Source organism: Entelurus aequoreus, linkage group LG23 (assembly GCF_033978785.1).
Source record: "Entelurus aequoreus isolate RoL-2023_Sb linkage group LG23, RoL_Eaeq_v1.1, whole genome shotgun sequence".
NCBI classification, from domain to species: Eukaryota; Metazoa; Chordata; class Actinopteri; order Syngnathiformes; family Syngnathidae; genus Entelurus; species Entelurus aequoreus.
In genome coordinates this window covers 17,931,060-17,943,559 of record NC_084753.1, presented here as the reverse complement: position 1 = coordinate 17,943,559, position 12,500 = coordinate 17,931,060, and the positions used below count along the sequence as shown (strand labels likewise).

The window sequence follows — 12,500 nt, the reverse complement described above, 5'->3', positions numbered from 1 at the left end:
TCTACATCTAACAGAGTACATACTGAAAGAGTAAAAGAAACCACATTTTTGGATGTAATAACAGATGATAAAATTAACTGGAAATCTCATACAAAAAATACACAAAACAAAGTGGCATAAATATGTCAATAATGAATAAAGCCAAATATGTTCTGGATCACAACTCACTCCATATTCTCTACCGAGCTATTACATAAAACATAATATAGAAATATTGGAAAATAATTATAAAAGTATGCTTCATTCACTTACCACATTACAAAAATGATCAGTTAGAATAATACATATCGTTGGCTATCGAGAACATTGAAACCCTTTATTTATTAATTATAAATAAATATTGAAGTTCAATGCTTTGGCGCATTTGTGAAGAACTCAAATTATTTACAAAGCAAACTATAACCTGCAACCCAAATATGTACAAAAAATACTCCCAACAAAAGAGGGGAAATATAACCTTAGGGAAATTTAATTTAAAACATATGTAGGTATGTACGACACTTAAGACCTTTAGCATGTCAGTATGTGGAATTAAATTATAGAATGGATTAAGCAAATAAATTAAACAATGTATTAGTATGATCCACTGTTCAAACTCAAAATGTTTACAAAGTTCAAGGAAGAAAAATCTTGATAAACATCTTAAACTTTGTTGAAAAACGAGAAAATCTTATTCGTCTCGTAATGTGAACCATAATTTACTATTTATTTATGAGACCTTTATTTGTATTTTTGCATTTAATAATGATTTACTTACTCTTTTGTCTATTTATTTATTGTTGTGTTACACGATGAGTAGTAACAAATGTGTTAGTAATCGCTATGATACGTAAAGGGGTAGGATTTGAAGAGCTCTGCTTCTTCCTACTCCTTTTTAGGACATGCTGTAATGAGAAAATTTAATTATGTGATGTCTCATATTGTAATTTTAGGCATATTGGAAATAAACTAACACAATAACCATAACCAATGATTATTATATATTTTGTATTATTAATTATGACATGGCATGCTTTACTCACTCATTCTTGCCAGGGTCCAGGGGCTCCATTTTGACCTACAAAAAAAAATATTTTGTCATTAGAACCAAAGGCCTCTTCTCACTGGTATTTTAAGTAAATCAGTCAAGTTAACTACAATATTTGTAAGGAATTGTGACGTCATTCAGTGATTGAAAACGCATTTAGAGTAACAATAATGACCAGTGAAGCTGAAAAATAGGTTTTCAGACAAGTGTGTGCGTTGTAAGCAACGCTAATTTTGAAATGTACATTAAGTATATTTACATAAATTAAGTAAGAGCTCCTTTGTAAACAAACGCCACGCCCGCCCAAGTGCAAACGGAGCCTACACTATAGCTGTCTGTTAGCATACGCTATTTGTATTTGGCTAAACATATGCGAGACATTGTTAAAGTAAACAAACGTCGCACAAACACAACAATAATGCCGTACACACCTTCCAGTTGTTCCTAGTCAAATAATTACAATTATTGTGGCTACTTGATAAACAACAGTTTCATTCCGTCATGGCGAGAAGCTAACGTCTTGAGTTTTGAATTGTGCCGCCCCTGCGCAAATGCGCGTGCGCAGTAAGTAGACCATATCAGCGCACATAATACGGCTGTAATTTATTGTAATTATTTACATATTTATTTATTTTTTGAATAATCTTACGTAATGATTTAATAACACAATGTATATACATTGTTTTAAATATTAAGCAAAATTAGATCAAGACTGATACAGGAAGTGACGCAAAAAAGCGGAAATGAATTCAGCAGGAAGTGACGAAAAAAAGCGGAAAGACGTCGGTGACTGGACTTTTTTGAAATTAGTGCGGGTTTTTTTTTTTGCCTGTTGACAAGTTCGTGTCACGTTTTGGTTAAGGTAGGGTATATTATCGGTTATATGTGCGTAAATACCGTACACAAATGCTGCCTTGCTAAACGGTTCGTTGTTTTATTATATATATATATGTTTCTCGTCACTGCAGGCGCTGACATCTTGGATAGGACAATGTCAAAAATTCCCAGAGGTGAGCTCAATCAGCTCTCTTCCTAATCAAGTTGATACAATCTGTTGAAAAACATGAGTTGTGTCGTGTTCTTCTCTAGGAGGGAATCTTCTTGCAGACTCAAAAAAAGCAGCCGCTCATAGAAATTACGTGAAAGAGGCAGCACCTGCAACCAATCCCCCAAAAGACGATGTCCTCAAACAAAAAGAAAACGTGATGCGGTAATAAATCACTTTTTTTTTACTGCCTTATAGACGATGGAGAAACAATGCGTTTACTTTTCTGCAAGTTGCAGAACAAAACCATTTTAATGATATTTGGTTTATATATTATATTATTATTATTATACATTATGTTATAACTATTTCAAAACAGGTTACAAAGGTTTCTAATTTAATAATAAAATGTATCTATTAAACCACTGAAGTATCGGCCATATGCTAATACTATACTTGGGATCGTTACTGTCAATATTTGTATCGATCCGCCCACCTTTGTTTATAACCAAGAGCTCTAGCTTAGCCGTTAGCAAATCCTCCTAAGGTGTGTAGTGTAGCATTCCTTGTCCTCCAGTGATAATGGTACTTATACGAAACAGGATTTATTTGGGATTTGCAGATTTTTAAAAGTGGACTTTGCACTGTGGAGGGACATTAGCCGCTAAAGAGGACGTGATTGTTCGGTTGTTGCTGGCAAATTTGCGGTATATAACAAGAAAGTTTCATCAACACGCATTATCGGTACTATTAAAAGATCATTTATAGCGTCCATTTCATGCAACCCTAAGTCCAATATTAGACTGTTTGAACAAGTCTCAGAGGTGTGTTGCCAGAAACCTAGCCTGGCGCACATTACTGTCATAACATCGTCACGCATGATTGGGTGAATTTCAAGTTTTATTTGTACAAAGAGGGTAAACCGTACTCATAAAATTGTTTAAAATAAGTCATATTTTTTTTATTTCTTTTTTTTTACTGTACTTTCACTGCTTAAGTGTTTGGATCAACTTTGGATCTATCGGTCTGTTATAAGTTTGTATTTTTTTCCATGTTTATTGGTAATTTTATGCCCTTTTTGTCAAAGAAAACATTTTGTTTATAGCAAAAACACAACATTTGCAATATTTTCCCGGAAAAAAAACTTTTCAAAGTGGAATACTTGATGTGAAGTAATTGGAAACTTAATTAGCTCAATATTTCATAACAACGTTGATTTTAATTAATTATTATTTTTTGAGCAACTATTTCCACATTCACCCAAAAAAGTAACTACAATTCTTGGGGACCCAAAAGGGCCCTACTCATAAAATTGTTAAAATAAGTCATACTTCTTTTTTCTTTTACTGTACTTTGGATCTGTCAGTCTATTATTACAAGTTTTGTTTGGTTTTTTTTTGCCCTTTTTTGTCAAAGAAAAAAAGAAAAACATTTTTATAAAAAAATAGCAATATTTTCCCAGGGAAAAAACTTTTCAAAGTGGACTACTTGATAAGTAATTAGGAAACTAAAATAGTTCAATATTTCATCACATTGATTTTAATTATTTTTATTTTTTTTAGCAATTATGACCGTTTAAAAAACACCCAAAAGTGTAATGTGGGGTACCTACCTCCTCATATAAGTGTTAAAATAAGTCATCATTTTTTCTTTCTTTCCTTCTACTGTACTTTCAACACTGAAGTCTCTGGATCAACTTTGGATCTTACAGTCTATTGTACGTTTTCTTTTTATTTTGTTCATGCCTTTTTTGTCAAAGAAAACAATATATATGGCAAAAACACAACATTTTCCCCCCCAAAAATGTGAAGTAATCGGGGCCTTAAATAGGTCAATAGTTCATAACAACATTGATTTTAATTCTTTTTTTTCTTTTTCTTTTTTTCGCAATGACAATTTTAGAGAAAACATGCACGGCAGCTTTGTGTTTTGACAGTAGAGTCAACATTGAAACTTTTTCTCATTACATTTCCCCTGTAAAGTTTTTTTTTTTTTTTTTAAGTCAATAGTACTTGTAGAATATGTTGCGGGCTGCCCTCTCCGCAGCTTTGATTGATAGCATGGTAAACTTGTATTGCTGCATTAAAAATAGCTTATTTTTCTGTCCAGAAAACATGTTGCCCACAAGGTTTACAAAGGGTAAGCAGCACTTTTCCATTCAATTTGCTCTCACGCAGTAAGGGTTTATTTATCATCTTCACACATTTGCTGCCGTGTCTTCCCACAGCGTTTCAACAAAGCATGATGCGCAGGAACACCTGAAGGAGCAGAACCAACAGTTAATGGCTGCTAATGAGGAACTGCAAACAATCCTCACAGAAGAACAGGTCGAGACATAAACAACTATTTGATTTGACGCTACTACATGCAGTCTTATACCCAAGTGTTATTTCTAATACACAGAAACGACTCGCTCACATGGAGCGGCAGTTTTGTGTCCTTGGAAAGGAAAATTCGGAGCTGACCAAAAACCTCCAGGACTGCCAGATACTGCTAGTGGCTGCAAAAATAGACCCCAGTAAGTATTCTTCAAAACCTGCTTGAATGTTGTTGATTTCTTGTTGGAAATGAACAGTCTCCTTGGTACTCAGTCTCTGGAGAAGTCGTCGGAGAAGCTGCACGCGAAATGAAAGAACAAAGGAAAGAAGTAATGGTAGGAACTTTTGTGTCAGTTTGTTTATACGTATTGTTACGCTCCTAAAGCCTGCGAAATCAATTATGTGTCCTGTTTTAGAGCGTTTCCACAGACCTTCTGAAGGAATTAAAGGATTTTGGTGTCATGGCAACTCAGCAGCAATCTCGTCTACAGGTCATTATTTTACTATCATTCGCATTCCAGCATTGATATTTGGCATGTTTTGAATATCCCTTATTGTACACACCTGCAGGAGATACAGACAACAATTACCCACCTGACGGAAGCAAGGGAGCAGATGACGCAAGAGAGGGAGACTTTTTCCCTGGAAGCGGCTGACATGGAAAAAGCTCTAATGGAGGCAGAAGCTCTGTTGTTGTAAACATGTACAACAAAAATAAGTGTCATATTTCAGAATAAATTGTTTAATATTATTGTTATTCAGTCCTAATACATGATTTTCTGCTCTCTTTTTCCATCTGTCCATTTCAAATTATTGAGGAATTATTTACACAATCGGTGGTAGAGGGGTTAGTGGAGTTTGCATGTTCTCCCCGTGACTGCTTGGGTTCCCTCCGGGTACTCCGGCTTCCTCCCACCTCCAAAGACATGCACCCGGGGATAGGTTGATTGGCAACACTAAATTGGCCCTAGTGTGTGAATGTTGTCTGTTTGGGGTCGCGGGGGGTTGCTGGAGCCTATCTCAGCTGCATTCGGGTGGAAGGCGGGGTACACCCTGGACAAGTCGCCACCTCATCGCAGGGCCAACACAGATAGACAGACAACATTCACACTCACATAAACACACTAGGGCCATTTTTAGTGTTTCCAATCAACCTATTGATCTAATGTCGACTTCTCTCATAATTTTGACTTGTTTCATCTCATAATTTCAATTTTTTTCCATCTCATAATTTCGATTTTTCAAGGACTTCTGATAATTGTGTCGTGCTGCACATTATTTTCATTTGAATTATTTCAATCAGTTTTGTGTTATAGTATGGACTTCTTGTCCCCTAATTTTCGACTTTTTAATGTCATGATTTCGAATCTTTTTGACTGTTTAATGACTCCCAATAATTGTTTGGCACTACACGTTTTTTAATTGAAATGATCCTAATATACTTTCCTAATATGGAATTTTTGTCTCAAAATTGTGTCATTCATACGAATCGTGTATCATAATTTCGACATTTATATCTCATATTTATGACCATTTATCTCATAATATTGACATTATATACCTATATTACGGTTTATCATTGGGGTATTTTTTTTAGTGATGGAAACGGACTTTCGTAGCTTTATGATTTTTGGCATCCATAGAAATGTACATTTTTCAGACCAAAACATGAAATAAATAAAAAAGAAATTCACCTCGTAACCTGTAGGTGACGACATCGTACGAGTACGCCTACAATAATTCAACGAAGAAGAACATTGCGGAAGTAGATTCTTCAGTCGCCCTTCAGACAGCAAAAATAAAGCAAAAGTGAGTAAATTCTGCCAACAAATATTATATAATATTTGATATTCAGCAAAGCATGAGTGACTAAACGTATGTTTAATTATGTTTTATTAGTAACAACTATTTGCAACACGGTGAGAATGATGGGCTAATCATCCGTAAAAATGTATGTAAAACTCGTATGTGTTCCGAACAACTAAGAATTACTCTTGCTTTTCAAAACATATTTTATATTTCATTTGACGTTGCAATTTAAAAAAAATGTGACAAGTGACGTTAAATTGATTAGAGCCGGATTTGTTTCTCTTTGGAGGCGCGTGCTCAATGTTATGATTATTTTTCACGTTTATGCCCTTTTCATTTCAGTCACGTGACAACCCGCAGATTATGTTTATGTTCAATGAAAAACATAATATCTCAAAGCACGTAGCAAATAAAGAGTGAATTGCTATTTGTTGTATGCAATTTCACATTACACCAGGAAAGATAACGTCACCTACCTAGGTTCCATTCTAGAGGCTAACCTTTCCTGTGATAAAATGGCAACCAAGGTAATCTAAAAGGTCAACCAACGAACAAGATTTCTCTACAGAATCTCCTCTCTGGTCAACAAAAGCACCATGAAGATTCTAGCGCATACTTGCCAACCTTGAGACCTCCAAATTCGGGGGGGGGGGGGATTGATTGAAACTTTTATTAGTACATTGCACAGTAAAGTACATATTCCGTACAATTGACCACTAAATGGTAACACCCTAATAATTTTTTCAACTTGTTTAAGTCGGGGTCCACTTAAATTGATTCATTATATAGATATATACTATCAGATATATACTATCATCATAATACAGTCATCACACAAGATGATCATCAGACTATATACATTGAATTATTTACATTATTTACAATCCGGGGTGTGGGAAGTGGAGGGGAGGGGGGTTAGGTTTGGTTGTTATCATGGTCGGAGGGGCCGTAGGCGCAAATTGGCAGCCACGCTTCCGTCAGTCTACCCCAGGGCAGCTGTGGCTACGAAAGTAGTTTACCACCACCAGGTGTGAATGAATGATGGGTTTTTAACATGTAAAGCGACTTTGGGTACTTAGAAAAAGCGCTATATAAATCCCAGGTATTATTATTATTATTATTATCATCACTTCAGTCATCAACAATTGAGAACAGTGTAGGTCTGAATTGGTAGGATATGGACAGCAAGTAGTAAACATAGAGAGAGAGGGATCAAAAAGCATAAGAAAAAGTTTTTACATTTGATTATTTACAATCCGGGGAGGGTGTTAGTTTAGGGTTGAAGTTGCCTGGAGGTGTTCTTTTAGTGTGGTTTTGAAGGAGGATAGAGATGCCCTTTGTTTTATACCTGTTGGGAGCGCATTCCACATTGATGTGGCATAAAAAGAGGATGAGTTAAGACCTTTTGTTAGATCGGAATCTGGGTTTAACGTGGTTAGTGGAGATCCCCCTGGTGTTGTGGTTATGGTGGTCATTTACATTAAGGAAGTAGTTTGACATGTATTTAGGTATCAGGGAGGTGTAGCAGATTTTATAGACTAGGCTCAGTGCAAGTTGTTTTACTCTGTCCTCCACCCTGAGCCAGCCCACTTTGGAGAAGTGGGTAGGAGTGAAGTGGGATCTGGGGTGGAGGTCTAGAAGTAATCTGACTAGCTTGTTCTGGGATGTTTGGAGTTTAGATTTGAGGGTTTTGGAGGTGCTGGGGTACCAGGAGGTGCATGCGTAATCGAAAAAGGGTTGAATGAGAGTTCCCGCTAGAATCCTCATGGTGCTTTTGTTGACCAGAGAGGAGATTCTATAGAGAAATCTCGTTTGTTGGTTGACCTTTTTGATTACCTTGGTTGCCATTTTATCACAGGAAAGATTAGCCTCTAGAGGGAGGAGTATATTTATAGCTAGAATTCACTGACATTTAAGTATTTCATATATATATATATATATATATATATATATATATATATATATATATATATATATATATATATATATATATATATATATATATATATATATAATATATATATATATATATATATATATATATATATACTACAGTTCAAAAGTTTGGGGTCACATTGAAATGTCCTTATTTTCAATGAAGATAACTATAAACTAGTCTTAACTTTAAAGAAATACACTCTATACATTGCTAATGTGGTAAATGACTATTCTAGCTGCAAATGTCTGGTTGTTGGTGCAATATCTACATAGGTGTATAGAGGCCCATTTCCAGCAACTATCACTCCAGTGTTCTAATGGTACAATGTGTTTGCTCATTGGCTCAGAAGGCTAATTGATGTTTAGAAAACCCTTGTGCAATCATGTTCACACATCTGAAAACAGTTTAGCTCGTTACAGAAGCTACAAAACTGACCTTCCTTTGAGCAGATTGAGTTTCTGGAGCATCACATTTGTGGGGTCAATTAAACGCTCAAAATGGCCAGAAAAAGAGAACTTTCATCTGAAACTCGATAGTCTATTCTTGTTCTTAGAAATGAAGGCTGTTCCACAAAATTGTTTAGGTGACCCCAAACTTGTCATGTCTGTTCATGTTTTTGTTTTGGCCATGTGTTTGTTTTTTGGACTCTTTTTAGTTCCTGGTTGCACTTCCTTGTTTGGTTTGGTTTCCATGGTCACCCATTAGTTTTCACCTGTCTTGTCAAGCACCTGTTTCACGTTTCGAGTCACGCACCTGTTTTCACTGATCACGTCACTATTTAAATCTGTCTGTTTCTGTTGTTCGTCCTGGCGTCCTCACACATTCACACTCCTGCCACTCTGATGATCCATGCTGCTCTTTTTCATGTTTTTTCTCATGCCAAGTAAGTTTTGTTTATTAAGACCACAGTTAGTGTTTTTGTTTCTTTGTTCATAGTTTTTGTGCCCACGTGCATGTCTTTTGTTTCTTAGTCAATTTTGTATTTCCGCCTTTGTGCGCGCCACGCCATTTGTTTGCTTCCTTTTTTTAGTTTATTAGTGTTAAAAATAAATCATGTATTCAAACTCACGTCTGGCTCGCGCCAATTTTCCATTGCCTTCTGGAGAAACACAACCAGAGAACCTAGTCCTGACAAAACTTTTGAACGGTAGTGTGTATATATATAAATACTTGAATTTCAGTGTTCATTTATTTACACACATAACACTCCTCTCTACTCATTGTTGTATTTGAAAGTGCAATGCTTTGCAGCCAGTAGCACAGCCTTTGAAGGAGCGTAGTAGGGCTGGGAATCATTCAAAATCGGTTCTTGGGGTCACGATTCGATTCAGAATCGATTTTTTTTTAATTCAACACGATTCTTGATTCAAAAACGATTTTTTTTTTTTTTTATGAAAACAATACACAACAATACCATAATAATGCAATACAATTTCAAAACAAAACCCGACCCAGCAACATTCAGAATAGCAATAAACAGAGCAATTGAGAGCACACAAACATGACACGGAACAATCTAAAAGTAGTGAGACAAAAATGAATATTATCAACAACAGTATCAATATTAGTAACAATTTCAACATAGTGATTAAAAATCCCTCATTGATATTATCATTACAAACATTAATAAATAAAAAAATACAAAAAATGAACAATAGTGTCACAGTGGCTTACACTTGCATCGCATCTCACAAACTAAATGTCTATGATAATGTCAATGAGGGATTTTTAATCACTGCTATGTTGAAATTGTAACTAATATTGATACTGTTGTTAATATTCATTTTTGTTTCACTACTTTTAGATTGTTCCGTGTCATGTTTGTGTCTCCTCTCAATTGCTCTGTTTATTGCAGTTCTGAGTGTTGCTGGGTCGGGTTTGGTTTTGGAATTGGATTGCATTGTTATGGTATTGCTGTGTGTTGTTTTGTTGGATTGATTAATTTAAAAAAAATAAAAAATAAAAATAAAAAAAATCGATTTTTTAAAAATGAGAATCGATTCTGAATCGCACAACGTGAGAATCGCGATTCAAATTCGAATCGATTTTTTCCCACACCCCTAGAGCGTAGGTATGGGCAGTGTAATATTCTGGGTTGGAGTCAATAACCAGGCGAGGTGACAAAGTTACGTCTCTTTACTTCATACTTCAGAACCGACTCCCACACTTGCCGTCAGGGTGCGCAATACAACATAAACCGTTGGCCAACCAAAAAGTAACCACAGAACACTATACGGTATTGTGTTCTGTGGTTACTTTTTGGTTGGCCAAGCAGACGTGATGACAGGCTGTCCTCACTCAGGTCCGCACGGACCTGGAGGGGGCGTGCCTTGGGTCCGGCTGGAAATCGGGAGAATGGTTGTCCCGGGAGATTTTCGGGAGAGGCACTGAAATTCGTGAGTCTCCCAGAAAATTCGGGAGGGTTGGCAAGTATGTTCTAGCAGGAACTCTCATCCAACCCTTTTTCGATTACGCCTGCACCTCCTGGTACCCCAGCACCTCCAAAACCCTCAAATCTAGACTCCAAACATCCCAGAACAAGCTAGTCAGATTACTTCTAGACCTCCACCCCAGATCACACCTCACTCCTACCCACTTCTCCAAAGTGGGCTGGCTCAGGGTGGAGGACAGAGTAAAACAACTTGCACTGAGCCTAGTCTATAAAAACCGCTCCACCTCCCTGATACCGAAGTACATGTCACACTACTTCCTTAACGTAAATGACCGCCATAACCACAACACCAGGGGGAGTTCCACTAACCACGCTAAACCCAGATTCCGATCTAACAAAGGTCTTCACTCATTCTCCTTCTATGCCACATCAATATGGAATGCACTTCCAACAGGTGTAAAAGAAAGTGCATCTCTATCCTCCTTCAAAACTGCACTAAAAGACCAGCTCCAGGCAACTACAACCCTAGACTAACACCCTCCCCCCTCCACATCCCACCTCCCCGGATTGTAAATAATCAAATATATACTTGTTCTTATGCTATCTGAGCTCACTATGTTTACTGCTCGCTGTACATATCCTACCAAGTCAGACCTACACTGTTTCAATGTCCATTTCTCAGATGATATAATTGTTGATGGCTGAAGTGCTGATATCAACCAAACCTAACAACCCCCCCGCACCTCACCCCCCCCCCCCCCCCCCCCCCGCCCCAACCCCCTCCACATCCCACCCCCCGGGTTGTAAATAATTCAATGTATATACTCTAATGATTAATTTGTGTGATGACTGTATCATGCTGATAGTATATATTTGTACCGAGAATTGATTAACATGGACCCCGCCGTCTTAAACAAGTTGAAAAACGTATTCAGGTGTTACCATTTAGTGGTCAATTGTACGGAATATGTACTGTACTGTGCAATCTACTAATAAAAGTCTCAATCAAATCCAACATGTCGGAAAAGGAGTAGGAAGAAGCAGAGTTTATATTAATTCCACCCCCACCCCCCTTTCCATTTCATAACAATTCCCAGCAAGATGTTTTACCCCATTTCCAGTCCACAACAAATAAATAAATATATAAATAAAAAATTATATTTGCTGAAACTAAAACAATTCTAGTGCAAGTAAATATGATACTGTACTAAGGATCAGCTTATGGGTGCAAAATGACCTTTGTGGCATTTAGATGTGCATAACAGAGAGTTAAGGAGTAACACGGCAACAACAATGTAATTATTTTAATGTAGAGGTATACAATTGAGTTGTTGAGGACTTTATTTCAAAGTCCATGTTTGCCCTCTGCTTTCAGATCATGGCTGCAGGTTGTGTGAGACGAGTACTGCGTCATGCAGGTAAAACGGCGTACGGCGGCGCTACCGGCTACTGGACGGCGACAGCGCGGATTTGCATCAGGAACGAAAAGACAAGCATATTTTGGTCTCCCTTAAGCACAGAAGCGGACGATACCGCCGCGGTTCCCGCACCGCAGAAGAAAAAAAAGCAGGATCCACGGGCACGGACCACCATCTCCAGCGTTGGCCGTAAGATCCCCTACAGAGAGGTCCGCGTGATCAGTGAGGAGGGAAAGAACTTGGGTGTCATGCACCGCGGAGAAGTGCTCCGAATCATGGACGAGAAGGGACTCAAACTGGTGGTTCTGGGTGAACACCAGGACCCTCCGGTCTATCGTCTGATGAGCGGCAGGCAGATCCACGAGGAGCAGATGAAGATGGGGGAGAAACAGAAAGCCAGAGCAGGTAGGAGCCAAAATCATTTACATCCATTATGTGAACTATTTAAAAAGCATCCTTTATGCACTGATTATTTTCTCAAAAATGTATAAAATCACATAGACATCTCGACACTTAGATATTTTTAAGTGTTATTACTGTCGGAAATAACCCTAATCAAATAATAAATAATAATGACGGTACAAAATAATAAATAAATTAAAAAGTATTATT

General features: G+C 37.2%; 3 protein-coding genes across 3 annotated transcripts in view; 2 read left to right on the top strand and 1 right to left on the bottom strand.

Annotated features, from left to right (window-relative positions):
• Positions 1-1,573, bottom strand: part of knl1 (kinetochore scaffold 1) — a 33,974-nt gene extending 32,401 nt beyond the window's left edge. Inside the window, exons 1-2 of the mRNA XM_062033770.1 lie at positions 1,459-1,573; positions 1,023-1,057 (exon numbers count right to left, since the gene is read on the bottom strand). Coding sequence (XP_061889754.1) covers positions 1,023-1,051 — 29 coding nt within the window. The 5' untranslated portion in view covers positions 1,052-1,057; positions 1,459-1,573. The remainder of the gene's footprint in view (positions 1-1,022; positions 1,058-1,458) is intronic.
• Positions 1,574-1,774: 201 nt separating this feature from the next.
• On the top strand, positions 1,775-5,087 carry knstrn (kinetochore localized astrin (SPAG5) binding protein). Its single transcript, XM_062033814.1, has 9 exons — positions 1,775-1,889; positions 1,996-2,037; positions 2,117-2,237; positions 4,122-4,151; positions 4,240-4,339; positions 4,416-4,530; positions 4,604-4,665; positions 4,747-4,821; positions 4,901-5,087. Exons 2-9 carry the CDS (start codon positions 2,019-2,021, stop codon positions 5,027-5,029), a joined length of 651 nt encoding a protein of 216 aa, XP_061889798.1. The 5' UTR covers positions 1,775-1,889; positions 1,996-2,018; the 3' UTR covers positions 5,030-5,087.
• Positions 5,088-6,042: 955 nt separating this feature from the next.
• mtif3 (mitochondrial translational initiation factor 3) overlaps positions 6,043-12,500 on the top strand; it is a 9,857-nt gene continuing 3,399 nt past the window's right edge. Inside the window, exons 1-2 of the mRNA XM_062033797.1 lie at positions 6,043-6,139; positions 11,846-12,293. Coding sequence (XP_061889781.1) covers positions 11,849-12,293 — 445 coding nt within the window. The 5' untranslated portion in view covers positions 6,043-6,139; positions 11,846-11,848. The remainder of the gene's footprint in view (positions 6,140-11,845; positions 12,294-12,500) is intronic.